Source organism: Ammospiza caudacuta, chromosome 19 (assembly GCF_027887145.1).
Source record: "Ammospiza caudacuta isolate bAmmCau1 chromosome 19, bAmmCau1.pri, whole genome shotgun sequence".
Classification (NCBI taxonomy): Eukaryota; Metazoa; Chordata; class Aves; order Passeriformes; family Passerellidae; genus Ammospiza; species Ammospiza caudacuta.
This window is the reverse complement of record NC_080611.1, coordinates 10087420-10107916: the sequence shown is the minus strand read 5'-3', so window position 1 is coordinate 10107916 and position 20497 is coordinate 10087420. Positions and strand designations below refer to the sequence as shown.

At 40.2% G+C, this 20497-nt stretch overlaps 1 protein-coding gene across 1 annotated transcript in view; it reads right to left on the bottom strand.

The window, feature by feature from the left end:
• Nucleotides 1-16236, bottom strand: part of CEP112 (centrosomal protein 112) — a 165138-nt gene extending 148902 nt beyond the window's left edge. The window contains exons 1-6 of the mRNA XM_058817258.1: nucleotides 16161-16236; nucleotides 15352-15472; nucleotides 14253-14443; nucleotides 13393-13541; nucleotides 7963-8053; nucleotides 4842-4916 (exon numbers count right to left, since the gene is read on the bottom strand). Coding sequence (XP_058673241.1) covers nucleotides 4842-4916; nucleotides 7963-8053; nucleotides 13393-13541; nucleotides 14253-14443; nucleotides 15352-15451 — 606 coding nt within the window. The 5' untranslated portion in view covers nucleotides 15452-15472; nucleotides 16161-16236. The remainder of the gene's footprint in view (nucleotides 1-4841; nucleotides 4917-7962; nucleotides 8054-13392; nucleotides 13542-14252; nucleotides 14444-15351; nucleotides 15473-16160) is intronic.
• Nucleotides 16237-20497: the final 4261 nt, after the last annotated feature.

The following is a 20497-nucleotide window of genomic DNA, read 5'->3' as shown; positions in this document are numbered from 1 at the left end:
AATTTATTTTTTGAAGTCTCAACATCACTTGGAGCTCACTGTGGGAAAGTTTTCCCAGCACTGCTGCCCTCCAAGGCCACAACATATACAGTAGGCATGTTTATAGTAAGCAGCCACACTGAGAAACCAAACAAAAGATAATCAAATGCCTTGTGCAGAAATGGTTGAGCTTAACTAGACTGGAAAGAGCCAGGCAGATGTGAGCCAAGCACACAGAGCAGGCACAGCACCCAGTGCTGCTGCAGCCTCCCAGGAATTCCCTGCACTCCATCACTTAACCCAGCGTTACAACACTTTGCTCCAAGGAAGGAGAACAGAACACAGCCACCAACCACAGAATTTCTTTGGTCTGTCTTCTCAAACCTTTCCTAAGCAATCACATTTCCCAGGACAAGTTCTTCTGGGCAAGACTGAGTGTCCAGCCAGCCCCACATCACTTCTGGGAAAAGCTAAAGAGTTAATGTAGCCGTGATATTTTATGAAAAATCCTTTCCTTAGGATTTTTCCTCCTGAGAAGCTGAGAGGCCTCAGGAACAAAATGCAAACAATGATTATCTGCTGCTGTGGAATGCAACAGGTGCATCTGGGATTGGTCTCATGTGGTTGTTTCTAATTAATGGCCAATCACAGTCAGCTGGCTCAGACTCTCTGTCCAAGACACAAGCCTTTGTTATAATTCTTTTTCTATTCTTAGCTGGCCTTCTGATGAAATCCTTTCTTCTATTCTTTTAGTAGAGCTTTAATATAATATATATCATAAAATAATCAATCAAGCCTTCTGAAACGTGGAGTCAGATCCTCGTCTCTTCCCTCATCCTCAGACCCCTGTGAACCATCACAGAATTAATTCCTGTCCTGGCTGAATTCCAGTGATGAAAAATTGTGTTCTCCCTGATTAAAAAGCCCTTTGCTGTTTCCCCAGGGTGCAATCTCTTTGTGTGCTTTCCACCTAAAATGATGTGCTGAATTTCCTGGGATGTTTGAAAGAGATGCTTTGTCACCCCTAAAACTGGCTACAATTTGGTGACAAATGAAACTGTACCATAGGCATCATGAAAGAGAGAGAAAGGTGAGGCAAGAATTTGCAGGGGTTTAATTCATTGCTATTTCTTTATGTAAGTTAATTTTTTTTATCTAATAATTATGTTTGTCTACAATCTAAAAAGCTCAGCCTAAAGAGGAAAAAAAAAGAAAAGGAAAAAAGGAAGTTTAATTCCATTATCCAACGAGGTTTTTCCCCTGACACTACACATCTCTCACGATATTTAATTATTTCTGAGACATAAACAGGAGATAGTCACCTTCCCTTCAGTTATGAAGTGCCCTAGAGCTGCAATATTATGACAGCTGTTGATAAAACAAGACCACAGAATCACAGAAAAGTCTGGGCTGGAAAGGACCTTAAAGTTTTTCTCATTCCCTTAGCCCAGGTTACTTTTTTATATTTCAGGATGACTGAAGAATGACAAAAAATTCAAAGTAACAACATGGCCAAAGATTATTGGTATTTATTTGTCTCAGCTCCTGCTCCTGAAACTTTTCCCTTCAAACAGCCACACAAAAGAATTTCTGCTTTTCCCCATTGCAAATGCACCTTCAAGGCATGAGCACCTGATAAAGAACAGTCCCCACACCAGTTTAGATAAGAGTCAATTTTATAATGTATGTAAAATGAGTGCAAATTAGTATTCCATGTATGGAAGGCAAACTTATCACAATCAAAACTCAACTTATATTTTTCAAGCATTTACTCATGCCTGATTAGAATCTAAAGAACTTGTATCATAAAATGTTTGATAGGGATAATCAGGAATGCTGCAAGGAAAAGGGGAAAATTCTTTTATTACTCACAAAAAGTACCAATATCAGCACAGTAACACAACAGATTTACTTCTCCTGTAGAAAATGTTATTATTAAGAACAAATATCTGAAGCCTCCAGATTTGACCTCTCAGCTTAGTAGAAAAGTCATAAAAGCATTTCCCAAAACTTTCCACAGTGTTTTTAATATTAAAAAAAATAAAATCTCAATCACTGATGTGGGTATATCATAAAAACTGAAAACACATCCAGAATGTGTTAAAAATACAAGAGCTTTGAAGAAGAGGAAATTTAAAATATATTAAAGAAGAAGGAGGCTGAAAGATAACAGTAAAAAATAAATTATACCAATTTATAACTGGTCATTTCAACCCCAAGCTGGAGCAGTGAATGCTCAGCAATACCTCACAGCTGGAAGACACCAGGATTGTCTCACCTAGCTGGCTATTTGCAGATTCTTGGATAAAAGCATGGTCTCTATATAAACTTGCCTGAAATACTCACAAGCTTCCTAAAATGACACAGATTCTTACTGTCAAAAATCCTTGGATAACCGTCGCAGACATTTCTCCACAGAAATCCTTTCTTTCGGATTTCTGTGTCTTCGGGAGGCCAGAGGCCTCCGAAGACAAGGTAAACAATTATCATCAGCTGCTGGGGAATGCAACAGGGGCACCTATTTTGATTGGTGATTGGTTCATGTTTTATGTTTATAATTAAGGGCCAATCACCAATGCAAGCCAGGGGACTGAGTCCTTGGCCACAGCTTTGTTGTGGATTCTTTTCTATCTATGTCTAGCTAGCCTAGCTGCTCTGCAAACCTCTCTCCTTATTCTTTTTAGTATAACTATAATGTATTATATCATATATTAATAAATCAAGCCTTCTGATTCAAGAAACAAGATTCACCGTCTCTCTATCACCAGCTGCGCCCACTCAGGCGCGGTAATAGATAACCAAAGAAACCCAAAGAAAATTTCAAAAGCTTTTCAAAACAACTCCTCTTTAGCCAGACAGCTCAAAGTGAAAGCCATTCTGTATCTCCCTTCCCATCTTCCCCCACTACTGAAGTATTTTTTGGGTCAAGGGTCTCCTGTATCTCAGGTGGGATCACTGTAAATTAAGTTTCCCAAACGTTTTGCAGCTGGGAGTAGCAATTAAAGGACAGCAAGATGCTCCCGTGGCAATTTAAATGCTTGCAAATAACAGCAGCCACATCTGACACTCAAACCTTACAGATTCCAAGGGATCATTTAGTGGGGCTTTTTACTTTTAGCACTGACATGTTCTTGAAGTGTGACACTGCACTTAAAACTTCCTGACCCTTTCAGAAGCCACTGGAGGCCGTGATCCACAGCAGGGAAATGCTGCTCAGCACAAGCCCTCACAGACCTCTCCTTTACAACCTCCAATCCCCTTTGTCAGGTAACTCCCAACAAGTCTTATCAGGCAATCAAAGTCTCTCATGAGCGACTTCTTTAATTACCATCCCTGGAGAGGAGACTTGAAAAACTGATTTATGTGCCACGGTAGCCAATTTGTTATCCAAGGGAGCTCCTGTATCAGCAGAGGATCATCACACGTTAATAACCAGCCATTATCAGCACAACACGATTGCAAACTGGAATTTCAATTAGGGAAAGAAATAAAATACAAATAAAATGACAGAGATAAGAGATAAGCAGGCAGGCAGATTGACACTGATAGAAAAATGCAGGATATAAAGAGATCCTTTGTCAGCATCAGTTGGTGTAATTTGTAAATGGCCATGAGCAAGTTTTCCCCCTCAAAGCAGCTTTGAAAGCTCAAGGTATTACAGCTTTCTGCTCCTATTTTCAATGGATAAATACAGCCCAAATATTCCAAATCTGCAAGTGATGGCATCTTTGTTTCAGGCACCTACACAATGCTGACACTTTCATCCATCTCCACCCTCAGCTTGGAAAAAGCCAGAGAAACACCAAGAAAGACAGAAAACCATTAATATTCTCTGTTATTATTTCTGATTGCACTGAGGAGAACTTGGCCATCCATGAAAAACCTGGAGTGTAATAGGCAAGATTTTTAAATGCTGTCATATCCCTCCAGACTGACAATAGTGCAGGAAGAATAAGATTTGGCAGTGATTAAAATGACAACATGAAAATATGTGATTATTTTTCAAAAAACAAGGCTGAACTATTTCATTAAACTCTCTCTCATCACTCCTAACTTTGGCTGCAACTCTGTGAGCTTTCAACCTATGAGAATAAGCCAAAATAAGGAAGAAGAGAAAGAAGAAACCTCCCTCTTAAAATCAAAGTGATCTTAATAAAACTAAATTGCTGTACGGATATTAATTCCAATGAAATAGGTTAAAGATTTGGTGGTACAAGCGAAAGGGTTACAAAAAAGACAAAACAACTCAACAGAAAAAATACATTAAAATACAACTATAGAGAAGAGATGCTTCATTGTCTCCTTAGAACTATCATGGACTAACACCACAGAAAATACAACCAAGGGAATAAAGACTTATAAGAGTAATAAATTTAAATCATTAAAAGGGAAAGAAAGAGGTGAATACACAGAAAAGCCTCCTGAATACTTTAAAAAGGAGGCACACTGACCAAAAAAAACCTGAATTGTACTAATGACTTAAAAATTCTGCTTTGGTTAAAAAAAAATAAGCACAGAAAGCCAAACTCTTCTTTCATTTATACAAGTATAATTAAAAAGTAATATTGCAGAGTCATCAAGAATTATTCTGAATTTCTACCAGAGTAAGACTCTTGGTTTTGACCAGCAGCCATTATTTGGCCTGATTTATGAGTAACCATATTAAATGTGTAAAGATTATTATTACTTAAAATTTCAATGTTTTCTTCTCATACATTCATAAATAGCCTTTCCAAACCTTAGCAACTCATTTCTAAAAGATTCCCACAAAGTTTTGCTGGCTATGCTCAGAAAGCAAACTACACTACTGACAAGTTCCCATTGTAAGCTAATAAATAAGTAAAGTACTCAGTTTATTTTACCCCAAGATTCCAACTATTGAGCCGTGCTTCCAGGTCATCATCATCAAATGAAAACTTTCTTTTGTGTTGATCATCCTGGAAAATAAAAAAAGTCAAGGAAAATATCAGAGTTGTTGGCAATGAATTTTTTAAATTTAAAATTAAACTTCTCATTGACTTGGCCATAGCTACACTGCACTTCCTAACAGTGTCACAGTACTTCTGACAGCTCAGTTTCCAGAGGATACTGGGCTGAGCAAGCAGCTCAGAGGATAAATTAGCCTGGCTCTCCACTTTAATGTTCTTCTTTATTTGTTTCCAAAGCAATAGTCTCCTTTGTAGAGGGTGAATTTACTAAAAGACCCAAAATACTCCTTTTTCAGGCATCTATTCATCTCCAAAATGCCTTCTGGGGCTAATGCAGAATTCACGGATCACCTGACCGGCCTCCAAATAAAAAAGCAGATTTAAAATGGATGGAAACCAAGGCAGGGATGGTTGTCAAAGCAGAGGACAGAGCAGCTCAAGGCTCTTCTCTGATTTCCAGCACCCAGCCAGGGCTGGGTTACTGCTGCTGCAGGAATTACCAGGGAATTGCCCCTCAGAAGAAAAATTTTTCCTCTGGATTAACAACAACTACGAACATTCAATGGATGTAACAGGGAAAGCTGGTACAGAACATTTTCCTTGGCCCAGGTATTTAAAAAACAACACTGAAGCCTGAATTACTTTGTCTCATTTGTGTATGGGCCTGCCAGCGCCTTTTCTTTAAATCTCATTTGTCACAAGCAGCCAGTGAGCAGAGCTTGGGCTGCTGGTAATCAACACTAGGCTGAGGCAGCTCTTAATGTTTCTTAAAAGTTTCTTAAAAGTCTCCCTGCTCCTCTACCTGGGCCTGAACCACGCCACAACATCTGCGAAACCCCAGAACATCCTTGACAATGGGACAAGGTATTGTTTGTTCCAACCAGCCAAACATTATCAAACTGGCAAAGCAAGAGGGGACTGGTTCACTTAAAGGCCCTTTTAGAGCTGCAATCACAGGAGAATCCAGAATATGGAGCTGAAGATCAATGAAGTGCGGGGATTTGTCCAACGCTGACCTGGAAGCTGCAGCAGAGCCAGCAATAACGGCAAAAAAAATATTAAAAATAAACAAACCAAAGCAGCAAAACTCCCCTAAAAAACTTTAAAGCTCCAAAACCAGGTTTAAGCTGAGGAATATAATTTTTTTTACAATAACTCTTCCATAAGAAATACTTCATGAAGTAAAATAAACAGGAAACCAATAAGGAGACATGTAGTAAAGCCAGCATGTGGTTTTATTTTTAATGATGGCATTTCTGTATTTAAATTCCATTTGTATACATACAATCAACACACACATAAATACATTGCCAGCAATCAGAGCCTAGAGCACAGACACTGATTTCTGCCCACTGAGCACCTGTAACCTGCCCTGATAAACCATCCCCTTGCTAATCCTCTCTTCCAGATGCACAGCAGAACACAAATTTCCTCAGAAAGGAGCTTCCAGTTTATCCTATTTGCACTTCATGTCCTCATAAATCCTCAACTGTGCCCAGCTGCAATCTTTCTAAACTGTTCCTGTGATAGAATCAAAAATGAAGCGTGGGCAGAGCTGGAGGAACAAACAGGAAATTCAGTGTTCAGAGGGGTGAGGGTTGCTCTAGGTGTGGTGAAGGACACTGCAAGGCCACAGAGCACATTTTAGAAGGTAAACAGCACATTTCTTGGTATCACACATTTATCAGGAGTAATTGTCAGTGCAAAGCTTGCAATTATATAAACAACATCATTGAATATGCTGGACTAAAAGGGTTTCAGACAAAGGCTGTTCAATGCCCTTTCATCAGTCAAAATGCTCCTTGTGGAAAGTCTGATGAAACAAACTGTCCAAAATTCACTCTTTCAGAGGTCAACCATCACTGAACAGAGCCAGAGGCATCTCTGCAGCTTTCTTTAATCTGGTATTGCAAAATACAAGATGATGTCAATGCAGGCACGTTGCCAAGCCTGGGGAAAACAATGCAGCAGACACTGAACACACAACACTAAACAGAGGTCAAGCATCAGGATGAACTCAGCATCCTACAAGAAATTCTTTTCCCCTGCACTGCAGAGGACAGATTTTGATGAGCTTTAGTCCTCCCTTGTTGGAACCCTGGTTACTGAGAATTTGAGATTTTCTGTGCTGCCAGGCACTGACCCCCAGGAGAACACTGCACTGACCTGAGGCTGTGGAGAAGCTTCCAGAATGGAATGACAGGACTGGGATTGTGGGTGTGGAGTTTGATAGAAGTGTGTGATATCACAGGGTGGGAAACTCAGAGTTAAAGGGTTTAGAATACAGTAATATATATAAAGAAAGGTGGAGGTTTTAGGGTGGAGGCTGCTCCTTCTTCTCCACCTTCCTCTCCATGGGTTTGGGTTAGAACCCTGGTTACTGAGAATTTGAGAATTTCTGTGCTGCCAGGCACTGACCCCCAAGAGAAAACTGCACTGACCTGAGGCTGTGGAGATGCTTCCAAAATGGAATGGCAGAACTGGGATTGTGGCTGTGCAGTTTGAATACAAGTGTGTGATATCACAGGGTGGAAAAGTTTAGGGTTTTAAAATACAGTAATATATATATAAAGCAAGATGGAGGTTTTAGGGCAGAGGCTGCTCCTTCTTCACCTTCTTCTCCATGGGTTTGGGTGGTTTTGTGTAATTGGATAAAAAAGTCTACATTACAGGGCATGGGTGGTTGGTTATTGGATTAAAAGTAAAAATAATTTGTGTCATTTCTTAATTGGACAGTCTATCCTTATAGAAAGAGAGACAGGGCTCCATTTCTACTTTGTTAGAGTGAAGTGCTGTAGAACTCAGGGTTTGTAAGACTGTGACATAGATAAGAATTAATAAACATCTGAGTCCCAACAAGAAATACCCTCCAGCACATTTAATCCTGACCCTGGCAAAAATCAGAAAAAAGCTCGACACTCCCTATCACTCCCTCCCAAATGTCTGCACCTTTACACAGGGATCATGACCCACACAGCTGGAAATAACAGCTTTACAGGGATATATAAAACTCAGGGAAAGCAGAGCTTTAGGACAAAAAGGAGAAGCATCTTACAGACAGTGACGTGCCTAGGTCATCTTCATCCGTGCGGTGAGGAGAGCTCAGACACCGGGATATTACTGATGGCTTCTCACTGAGTCTTTCCCTGTTAGTAATGACAGGAGGAAGCAGAAAGAGAGGAATTCATTTTCAGCAATTTGTGGCACACAAAGGATGTTAATCACAGAATAGAATTGGGTAAAATATATACAAAATAACTGTCGAGATGGAAAGGTCGAAAAAATAAAAAGGAGAAAAAAGAGAAAAATTTCATCTTAAAGGCAAACAAAAGCCTTGAGTGCTCCATTAAAAAAACACCACCATAAAACCCCACACCAAAAAACCCACTAGAAATATTGTGTACATGACAGTACATTAAAAAGTGTTCTTTGTTTTCCTTTACTACATGACCCAACATCTCCCAAAGGATTTTAGGATAAATCTAGGCTAAGGAGAGGGCTGATCTAAGAGAACCTTTTTGAAGCAATATTGCTAAGAATATGAAACAACATAAAATGGAGTCCAGTGACTCAGAGAAGAAAGATAATTTAAGGTGATAGTTGGTTGTACCATAGGGGAGATATTTAAGATCAAAAACATAGGTTAGAACAAGGTAAATGATCCTATAACACACAGAGGGCAGGAATGACACACACAGCTCTGTACAAAGGCAGTGGCTTGAAAGGCCAAGGTGGAAAGGAACAAGTCCCAAAGACTGTCCTGGCTTAATTTCATTTCTGTTTTATGGACTAAAGTGGAATTTATGGGGGATGGTAAAGAAATCAAGACAGGACACAAGCACAGCATGACCGAGTGCTCTGTCCAGCAGAGGGATTTTCTGGAAAAGCTTTTGTTGTAAATAAAACACTTGAGAAATGGAAATGCAGATCAGCAGACAGGTGAGGAGAATTGTCCCTGATGCACCTGGTCACTGACATTTCTCAGCCACAGAGCAGGAGGAAAAAGAACAAAATAAAGTAGAAGTTCTAAGCATTTATTAGATTGATTGATACAGCAAAAGATCCAAAACAGTAGTGAAACACCCTTCAGCACTGTCAGATCCACAGGTATTAAGATAATCAAAAACTGCTGTTGGTCCCTCCACCTTCCTAGGACTGGCCATATTATATTAAAATCAAATCAGAGCATTCAATACCTCCCTGCCTTTCCATCTGGCAGCAAATGAGATGGCTGCTATGCCAAAAAGACACTGAGATGAATGAAGTGTTTATGAACAGAACAACAACTGTTGGATGTACAATATAAACCAGTCACTTTTAGGGAGACAAACACAAAGTTTTCACAAAGCACAGGGCCCCAGCTTTCATCAGAACAGCAGGGAACAGAGAAATACAACAACTGGGAGCCTACCTTCCCTTCCAGCACCAATAAATCCCATATAAACAGCATGTATGGATGCACAATAACAATTACAAAGCAGTAAATAGTTTAGATAAGCAAAGTCTTAGGGGTAAAAAAGATCAAAAGGAATATCATAACACAATGACTGCCTCTTGCATTTCTTACCAAGATTTCATTTGACACAAAATTACCTTTAATTAAAGGGAGATAAATCTTTGCCTGTGAGTAAATCTGCCCTTTCATCAGATTTCCTTTCTGAGTAATACTCAGCTTACCTAACAATGCAATGAAGTTCCAATTGTTAAAACGAGAGAAAACAGAATTCATGCCCTCATCATTCAGGAATAACAAATACGCAAGCCAACCCAAGCTACCTGTAATATTTGTAAATTCACCAAAGGGAAGACAACAGCCTAGATGCATTCTTAGTTCTTTATTTGCCCTTTTGAAGAGGAACTGAAAAGGAAGCTCCTTTACTTGATTGTACAACCAGAATTTGAAAAGAATGTAAAGGATGAACACAATTTTGCTCATATCAAGTATGTACCACCTGTCCACTACCTTTTCCAGCCTCCTGCTAATACAAGTCAGGCTCCAAAAAGCACAAGATTAATTCTCTTTCCTCCCACTGCAGGTAGTGAAGGATGAACAGAGTTTTGACATCAACCTGTGACCTCCTGCTGCAGCCCAAGCAGGGAGCTGGGCATGGGAGGAGGCAGCAATTTGCTGCTAATAAAGGAGATTAGTAAATATTCCTTCTAGGAACAAAGTGAGGGAAATTCACTGATTCTTCCTGGTGCAGCATGACTACACACTAACCTTTAACAATGTTTTAAGGCACACTCTATAAACATAGAGTAGAATTTTCCTACAGGGTCAGAAAGCCCAGGTTTCTGTTCAAACCAACCTAAACATTTCTCAAACCAACTCTCTCACATTTCAAAATAAAGCTGCACCTTTCCAGTCCCAGCAGGTTGGATTTATTCATCAACACCTCAGTTTGCAAGTAAGGTTTGTATATCTAAGGCTTTTATTTAGGCTGAAAAACAACTTCATATGGAAAAGTCAAAATTGTCCAACACAGAATTATCTGTATTGCAAGATAAAAATCACTATGAAAAGAATTTCTGTTTGTTTGGGTCTTTGAAAGGAGAGAATCTTGAGATAAAGGACATCAAGCAGTTACTCAAACATGTCTCACTGACATTATCTATTTTGCCCTGAGAAAATGTTGTAGGAACTGAGTCATGGCTGGAATGCAAAATTTTCATCCAACTACACAAATTCCATGCTCATAGATGCAGTTTCCCAGTGCACATTCAGAGGAGAGAGACAAATACAGTGGAACTCGGTCACCATCTGCTGGCCCGCCCTACAAACTGCACATCCAGAAATATTTAATATATTACAGTTCTACCTGCACTGATTGATCATCCAAAATTGTAAATACAAAGAAAACCAGGATCTATATGTTGGATATAGGTAATAATCTTAACATGGTCACATTTAAGAAAATATTAAATATGTAAATATTTTGTATTTTTTCAAAACACAACAGCTGAAATATTTACCTTCAGTATTTTTCTGCTAAACTTGCAGGAAAATTAAGTTTCTTATTGCAGTGAAGATTAATTTATGTAATCTACAGAACTATCAAAATTTTCCAATACAAATTTAGATTTCCTTAGACACAGCCCAACTCTTGGTCCAAGCATCCACTGGCAGAGCTGTGCATATACACCTGATTTTTAATTCCTTTAAGCCAGTAACATCATTCAATTACATTTACTTGCTTCTCCTGGCATGGAAAAATTTGCAATCCAGGCAATAATTTGCAATGCAGCTCTCATGAGAATTCAGCAGAGCCTTGGGAACCACTCTGATCACCAATGTAGGCATTGCTTCATTCCCACAGGATAGAAGGGGAAAGTGAAATTAAGTTTCACTACACCTAAAATAACTTTGGGAACTTTGCCAGGCCAAGCTGAATCTTGGGTTCAGACACAAAGTGGGAAAAGACATCAAATTCCAGTATTCTACTACAAACCAGGTAGAAAAGAGAGAAAAACTGTGGCAAAGAAGGGAGGGAATAGGTGGAACTGCACGTCAGGATGAAGAGGGAGGAATATGCAATTCCCCCCCCAGCTGACAGCACAAGTCGGGAATTCAGATTAATTAGGTGTATTTCTACACCACAAATAGGGCCTTGTAGAGATTTCAGTGTGCTAAAATTGTCCTAACAGGGGAGAGTTGTGCTGATATCGTTTAATTGCTTCTCACACCCAGAGTGATGCTTTGACTTGATGCTGCTCCCAGGGACTGACAGAACCTGGTCAGACCCAGGCCAGGGATCCTGACATGGCACAATAGTAACAAAAACTCTTCCAAGGTCTCAAAAAACATTTCTAAAATATGATACATTCCTTGTTTTCATAATGTCAAATCTATTTCTTTTTTTAATTAAGGGTATCTGTCCAGCTCCTCCTAACAATTTTCTGTATCTGTCTGAAATTAAACTTGAAAATGTGTCTCTAACACAATTAAACGAAACCAGAATCATTCCTTTCCCAGTGAATTCTCTGTATCACCAAGCCCAAATCAGTAACATCATAACTCAACTGGAAAGTCTCCATTGTCTGCCTCTGGTTCTTAAACCACAAGTCTGTTATCAAAACCACAAGTTCTTATCAGAGCCTGAATGCAAGCAACCAGAAGAGCCCCTAATCCTCAAGAAAAGGAGGTACAGAGACCTCAGACATAACAGTAACTTTTTAAATGATTGTTAGAATTACACACAGTTAATGGATACAGAAGAATTTCATGATACTCAATATTAATGTGATTTAACTTGCAAGTCTCCATCTGCCACTTATCCAAATCACTGCTGGAAAAATAAAAACACGATTGAGAAATGATGATAAACAGCATAAACATCAGTGTGCCTACAAGAGAACAGCTAATGGTGGCCACTTATGAAAGATGTAAATGAAGACATGTAAAAAGCATTGGACTTCTGAAACTAAACTTGAAAATGTATTTCTAACACAATGAAATGAAAGCAGAAGTTGAGCAAACGCTCACTTCCTCTTGTACAGCACCCACTGAGCTTTGACTGATATTCACTCCATGTCTAAGAGTGCTTCCTTCACCAAGGATTTCAGAGAGGTTAAACATTAATGAGGCTTTAAAATGGGCAAACAAGAGGAAATTCCATCCATGACTGAAATGAAGATACATAAAGAAAAAAAAGGAACACAGATCCTGATAATCAGCACAAAGCTGTACTGTGTAAAATAATCCAGAAAATAAATACTTAAGAACAGTAGATTAAACTGGAATTTACCTAAGATTCCCACAAATTAGGACAGAATAGAGCTGAAGTTTTCCAAGTGTCCAAATGACCAGCTTGTCACTCCTTCAATACTGCAGGGACATCTTTCTAAGCCAACAGGAAAACAAGCCTTAATAACAACAACACATTTCACCCTTTTTCCCTGCTGTAAACAGCTCTATTCTCAGCTGACTGGGACTGAGGATGCAGTTTAAGCTCAGTGGCTGCTGCAAATCAAAAACCTGAATCTCACTCAGCAAAACTGGCTTATCTGAAAGGAGCCACTATTCCATTTCCTCTAAAAAACCTTTGAGCAACAGTCACAGAACAACCTCTACATCTACTATCTGTGTGCTTGTTTATATTTCTAATCTACAGGGGAAAAAAGACATTTAAAACTATTTGATAAAACAGCTGCTTTCAGCATCATGGCCTTAGACTACAGATGTAAGCTTTGATTTTCCACGTTAAGTGTTTGGAACTGAAAGGAGGAGAAGAAGAGGAAGAGGATAGAGGGATGGGACATGGAAGGAGATGTAAAGTCAGAGAAGAAAACATAATGGAGAAAAGCAAGATCAGAGCAGTCTAGAAATTATTACATTGAAGCTGTTACCAGAGTTTCTGTCTATAAAGCACAAACACTGATGGCGAGTCCATGAGGGAGGGCCATAAACTCATCCAAACTCATCATTTAACAGCTTACAGCTATTAAATACAATCAAACACTGCTGAAGCAAGGACAGAAACCTTACCCAGATGCAGGAACTGTTGTTGAAGATGAGTCTTCCACAGAGGACAGATTACTGTCCTGGTTGCCCAGGTCTCCCACCACCCACTCAGACAAGCAGCCAGCCTGCCTGCTCCGAGCTCTTGGTGAACTTGGTTCATCAAAATAAACGGACTAGAACGAGAACAAATGCAAAATCAACAGGAGAATATATTTACACAGAGGCATTCTTTACACCCTTAATGTCATCTCTTGCAGGAGTATCTGCTGTACAATCATTCCTTTTCCTCTGAGGTCAGCCAGGTGTGCAAATGCCACTCTCCCAACCCATGGGAATTCATGGTAACAGTGTAAATATTTTCCAAGACTTCTTACAGGATGGGTAATTCTAGCAAAAATTGGCATTGTTGTGTCACTGGAGTTGATGCCAAGAGTACACATCCATTGAGTACACATCCAGAGAATACACAGCATGCTAAGTTCTTCAGAAAGCAAACTGCAACTTTAATGATGTCTATTTGAATTCTATAGTCTTCTTAGGCTGCTAAAATCACCACCTTTAAGAACAATTTTCCTTTCACAAGAGCTATCTACTGATTAGGACTAAAGAAAGCCCCAAGGGCCTTTCATTACATTTTTCCAAAGAACTAGAAAGCAATTACCTTTCTGTTCCTTCAAACACGTATTTTCATACGCCATCTAACCAGAATTTTGAAGAAACAAGAAGTTTTGCCCATTGAAAGGTTTTCCCAGCATCAATTACAAGAAATGCCTTTATTTATCACAGAGTTCCACTCAACCCATTCAGAAATCGTTTGTCACATTTGGAAAAGCAACTCCAGGATACATTTTAACAAGTTTGTGTCATGAAGTAGTGACACTCACCATGTAGGCAGGCAAAGTTTTCAGGATTCCTTCCTCTGGTTTTTGGGTGAAGGGACCGTTCAGAACTCCTCTCTGCAGCATGTGGAGCAGCAGTTTTGCATACAAGTTTCGATTCTCCCTTCCCACTATTCCTATGCCTGCTGCTGAAGGTTTGCAGAGTTTTTTAATCCATAGTGAGCATCTTTTTCTTTCTGAAAATATAGATTTGTGGGGTCGCTATACAGTTTCAGAGCAAATCAAACACATGCAGAAAGCAGAAGTCATCAGTGTCACAAATTTTGTATGTTTCTCTCTTGTACACCAAAGTTTTAAACAAAACAAACTCCCAAATGACCAAACTAAATAAAATAAATGGTTAAAGACTTAGAATAAAAACAAGTCTTTAACAATGGTTCAAATTTACATATTGCACAAACATTTTCTATAAATTCATGTTTACCAGAAATTTACATCATTTTTTAATCAACATGGAATTGGAAACCCCAGGAATTGTGCACTCACTGCAAGAACTGCCATAAACTACAACTTACAGCTTGCATGAGCATTAATGCTTTAAATACACAATAAATCCTCATCCATTTAAAAAATAAATCTCTATTTTCACAAGATTGCTCTCAGATAAGGAAATTATTCATTTGGTTAAACGTTTATACATAAAGCTCTCAATTTGGAGGGTGTGTGCCTTTAATAATAACCAGCTTGTTGTAAAAATTAGATTTATGCAACATAATTTATTAATTGATGTTCCTATTAGTACACATTCCTGAACAAATGTTCACAACTTTATAATTTAAAATATTTGCTATCTCAGAAACAATGCCCTTTAAAAGCTTTTAGTTTCTACTGAACTCGGTTTTTAAAGATAGATGTTAATGTATTTATGCAAAAGCACATTTACATCATGAAGACAAGACAGATAAGGTCAAACAATTGCAGTAGGTACCTAAAACATCCGACTTTAAAAGTTTTGCAAACCCTCATCAAAACTGTACCTTGAAATGTCAGAGATGAAGTGCCTGATTAAATTAATTACACATAATAATTTTCAGTCCGTAGGGCTTTGTTATTAGTGTTTAAAAGCACATTTTACCATCTGTACCTGAACTATTCTGCAGGTTAAGGACATAGGGTTTCATGGCCACAATACAGCGATCTAATTCCGCATCCAGTCTTTCCTTTATTTCATCTTCACTGCTCATGTTGAATGCACACAAATTAACCTGCAAAATTAATGTCATTGATGTAGAAAAGATCAAATTCTGTTTTACATCAGTCTCTCTTCCTCTTAGGCCACACAAAGATGCGCTCGGAACAATACAGAAAGTGAAACTAGATGTGTTATGTTCAAACAAACACAAACCTAAGACAGATTCTTTGTAAATAACAGGTTCTCAGTGTAATCTACAAGAATGTGCTTGTTTAGATTTGAAACTGAATAGCCAACCACACAATAAATATGTTCATTACACCCAATTTGTATAAAACGCCTCAAGGCGTTTGTGTGATACCGCGTTCCTAACTTGGTATTCCTTAGAATTAGAGGTTTGGATTTTTTTTTTTTTTTTTTTTTTTTTTTTTTTTTTTTTTTTTTTTTAAGAAGAGCGGGGAGGAAGGAGGGGAAACATCAAGTAGAGCGATAGTTACAAGTAGCAGAAGCAAGAAGCTGTCGGGACAGTTCTTCGGGAACTCTCCGCTCCCGCGCCGCTCGTTCCCCGGCGGAGCGGGGCCTTTCCTGGCACGTCCAGCACCGAACGCGTTCCGTGCCGGCGGAGCCGCACACCGGGCCCGCCCCGGGGCCCTTCCCGGCGCTCAGCCCCGGCCGCCGGCCGTGCCCCGGCCCGGGGCGCTCTCCAGTGTCCCCGGCTGCCCTCCCTGCCCCGCCGGGCCCCGCGGGCCCTGCCCCGTTACCTCGGGGGGCTGCGGGTCGCGGCCACGGCGGGGGGAGGCGGCGGCGGCGGCGGCCGAACGTTCAAACCGGCCCCGCTCCCGGCGGCCCCGGCCCCGGCCCCGCGCGTTTCCGTTTCCGCGGTGACCGGGGCTGGCCCGGCCCGGCCCGGGCGGCCTCGGGCGGGGGATGGAGGCGGCGGGCACAGCCCGCGGGGGCTGGGGAGTTGTTCGTCCCCAGGAACGGGGAAAGCTCTCGGGACTGAGGAGTGCGAGGAAGGTGCTGGTGGGGCTCCGCGGAAAGGCAATCACGGCTCTGAGAGGCGCTGGGCTCTCCTCTGGTGACCGGGGACAGCAGCCAGGGCACGGCTGGAGCTGTGCCAAGGGAGGGTTAGGTTGGATTTTAAATGGTTCTTCCCCCAGAGGGTGCTGGCACTGCCCAGGCTCCCCAGGGAATGGATATGGGCACGGCCCCGAGGCTGCCGGAGCTCCAGGAGCGTTTGGACAGCGCTGCCAGGGATGCCCAGGGTGGGGTTGTTGCGGTGCTTGTGCAGGGACAGGAGATGGTCTTTCCCGCTCAGGATATTCTGTGTTTATTTCATTCTGTGATTCCTGCCCCAAGTGATGAATGTCCCCGCAGCCCAGCAGTGCGGTCACGGCTACACCCAGTGCTTTCCCCCAGATTCCCTTCGTGGGTAGTTACGGATCCGCTGAGACACGCACGGAAAACGCCTCAGGAGTCCCCAGGAGAGCCTCGGGGAGCCGCGGGGCAGAAACGGGAGATCGCAGAATCCCAGAATCACACAAGGTTGGAAGAGACCTTCAAGACACCCAGCCCCAACACCTCAACTAAACCACTGCAACGAGTGCCACATCAAGCTTTCCTTAAACACATCCAGGGATGGTGACTCCACCGCCTCCCTGGGCGGCCATTCCAGAACTTTATCATCTTTCCATGAAAAAAATGCTGAGTGCAGTTCTGCACCTGGGTTTGGCCGCTCCCAGCTCAATGACCAGGTTCTTTGTGGTGTGGTATTTTATTCCCGCTAGCTGGATATGGGCTGTTTCTATTCTTGTATCTTCATTATGATCAACATTTGGGGGAAAAAAATGTTTCTATTTAGAGCTTAGTGAGAAATATTTGCCACCCTGAAGTTAAAGGTCAATAAATCAGAAGTAGCTTTTGAGCCTCTGATCAGTGGGGTGGGTGCCAGAAATATGAGTGGATAAAATGAGAATGAAATTTCAGGAGAAGGTTCAATAATTGCAGAGCCAATTTTATTCACAGTTTCTGAGTAAAATCTGTTCAAGTATATTCTTGTAGATAATAGAGCGATTTTGAGCTCACTTTAAAACATTAAATATGCTCCATATTGCTGATGGTTTCTGGGTTGTCCTGTCCCAAGGACGGAGAACATGAGGGGGTGTTGTGGAATAGAAGAATTTCAAAGCACATGCCTGACACTTCTGCACAAAAAACATAAGTTGTACTTGTTTTGTTAGAAAATTAGAAAACCATCAATTAATCCAAAAGAATTAGAGAAATCTTTCAGCTGTTCAGTCTCTTCCTGAGAGAATGAAGTGATTGTGTGTATGTACAATCCCAAATAAACCCTCTGACCTCTTTGATTTGTGCATTTCTCTTTCCCCAAAATCTGTCATGGGCTTTGCTCTGTTGTAGCATCTAAAGCGCTTTTATCTCGAACAAACAAACTCTTCAACACTTCTGAGTTTGATTCAGATGCACATAGAGATCAAACAAGAAACCCTTACATGTACAGGAGGAAATTGGCTGTTTTCTTTGATTTCTGAGCTAATCTTCAGCAGGAATGATTCTGTGTTAGGGCTCATTGGGTGAGAGATGTGACAGCTACGCTGGGGCCTGCTCAGAATGCCTTAAACCCACATTTGCACAGAAGCAGTGCAAAGAGTATTTCAACCATGGTACAATCTCAAGAGTGCATTACAAGGATGATTTATTATCTTGAAATTTCATATTTAAAATAGTTGTCATTTGATGTATATTGGAACATGGGACGCTTCTCATCTGTGTTAAATCCATGGTAGATCCTTGCAGCAGAGCAGGGCTGCTGTGTTTCTGCACATTGCCTTCAGATTTGAGTGTATCTGTCAAACTGATCACAAAGTACTTTGAAAAACTGAATTTTCTGGAACATGATCATAAATCAATGACTGGAACCACTACTCCAAGAGAAGTTTCCTGAGGGAGTAGATCCAGTTTCTGGGTCTGCTTCCCAAGGCAGAGCAGGGTGGCCACAGAGGCTGGAGCCTACCTGAAGTGATTTGACAATTGCAAAACTTCTGTCCAGAGAAACAGGAAGAAAACCACAAGATTGAGGAAATTACTGAGATCTTATCTCCATCCAAAGCTGCAGCCTGGACATGAGGAGCACTGATTTGCCCTGACCCTCCTGAGGAAATCACTGTAGACACACTGATACAGAACACAAAGATATCTCAACCAGAATACAGAACAAATTCCCAGTTTGAATTGTAAAAATACGGTCATTTAAGCAAAACATATTCAATACTTTTTTTCCCCTCACATTTTAGCATGTTCTCTTATCTCTTAACTGTCTCAGCAGGTTGCCACAAGTAACATGAACACAGCTTAAGGCATTTTTTCAAACATCTCAAAAATACAGAAAAAAAAAAAGAAGGCAGGTCTCACTGCCTCATACCAGCTTCTGGAACACTTCGAGTTGCAAGACATTATTTTTCAGCCCTTCTGAGCAAATCTTTCATGTCTGGAAAGTTGTGATTCACAAACACCTCACTACTTCAAAGAGTTAACAGGTCACAGATTACTTTTTTTCTCCCTCTTCTTGCTTCAGGAGAGTAGATAATAAATTCAGCATGTGAACATTGGCTCCTAAGGGTGATCCTTTCAAGTATTCCAGTGCTTCACATCCAGTGAGGAAGCAGGGCCAGCTGATTTGTTCAGTCATTATTCTGCTGTATGGGTAAGTAGAACTGGGAAAATTTCCTGAGAAAAACCTCATTTTTCCTGGGGCAGCTGTTTTTTGTGCAAAACACAAGGCATTCCAGGGGCAAGCTGCATTTGGGTGGCAGTTTGCTCATGCCAACTTCACAGGGTTTGCTGTGACACACGAGTTAATATTAAACTGATGGATCCACACCACATTTACACTGGATTTCCAAATTCATTGGCTCCTTCCAGCTGAGCTGTGCATGTGTTAGAAGGACTTATGGGTACCTTGGCCTGCAAACTTCATTTGAGGATCCCACCTAAATGTGTTCAACCAAAATATGGCACACACTGCACCAATATTCAGTTGCCAGCATGAATTTGTCTGTCTCTGCATAAAAAAATAAATTATTGCTGAGTACAAAGTACTAAATACTTAATAATAGCTGCTTCAATCTCTCCTTAAAAATAGGAAGCATAAGGATGAATTACATCAGTCATGCTATTAAAATATTCATATGCAGCCTTACCAAAAAAAAAAAAAAAAAAGAAAAATTATAATTAGAATATGTTTAGAATTCTTTAATGGTAGCTCTACCATCTTACAAGTAGCTTGATCTTAATGTTAAATGGTCATTTTAAATGTTCTGCAGTGGATTATTACTTACTGTGGAGCTCATGCTTTTTGTCAAAGAAAAGGCTTTTAAACTGCAGAGGGAACCCTGTATGACTCATGACAATTTATTGTAAGTGTACCACAAATATTTCTGTATCACTTTCTAGTATGTTGAAATTATAATTACTTTTTCTGAATGAAAATACAGACATAAGCACAAAACTTGCCAGACTGGATCATACCAGTAAGCTGCATGTATCATAAATCAAATTAAAAATACAGTTTACTTCAGAGCTACTTAATGATCAGAGATCAGAACTGTTGCTCAATCGTGTACAGTTCTCTTTAAAAAAAAACAACAACAAAAAAACCCAAAACTGAAGCAATTATGTTGTGTAATATTGAAACAGAGGTAAAAATTAACAGTGGTTTAAAACAGTTGCAGGTGAAGTTAGATTCTCTAAAACGTAAATAGTCTTACTAACTGAAGCAATTTTTTTTAAGCAATATATTAAAAAACACTTTATCTGATGCTGTTGATGTTTAAATGATGGTTGGATTCTTGGCTTCTAAACTCATTTAGAAATCTCAGTCTTTCTACTTACGTAAATTCTGGAAAATCCCAGGCTCATGGCCTCTGTCTGTTTATAATTAAAGGTCCACTCCCTGTCACAGGGGAGTGGTAATGGAATCAGAACCCAGTAATTACTAATGATTAAGGGCTCTTGCTATAAATCAGTCTAGAGCTAAAGGATCTGATTGATGATTAGGTAATATTAAATAAGAACACACTAG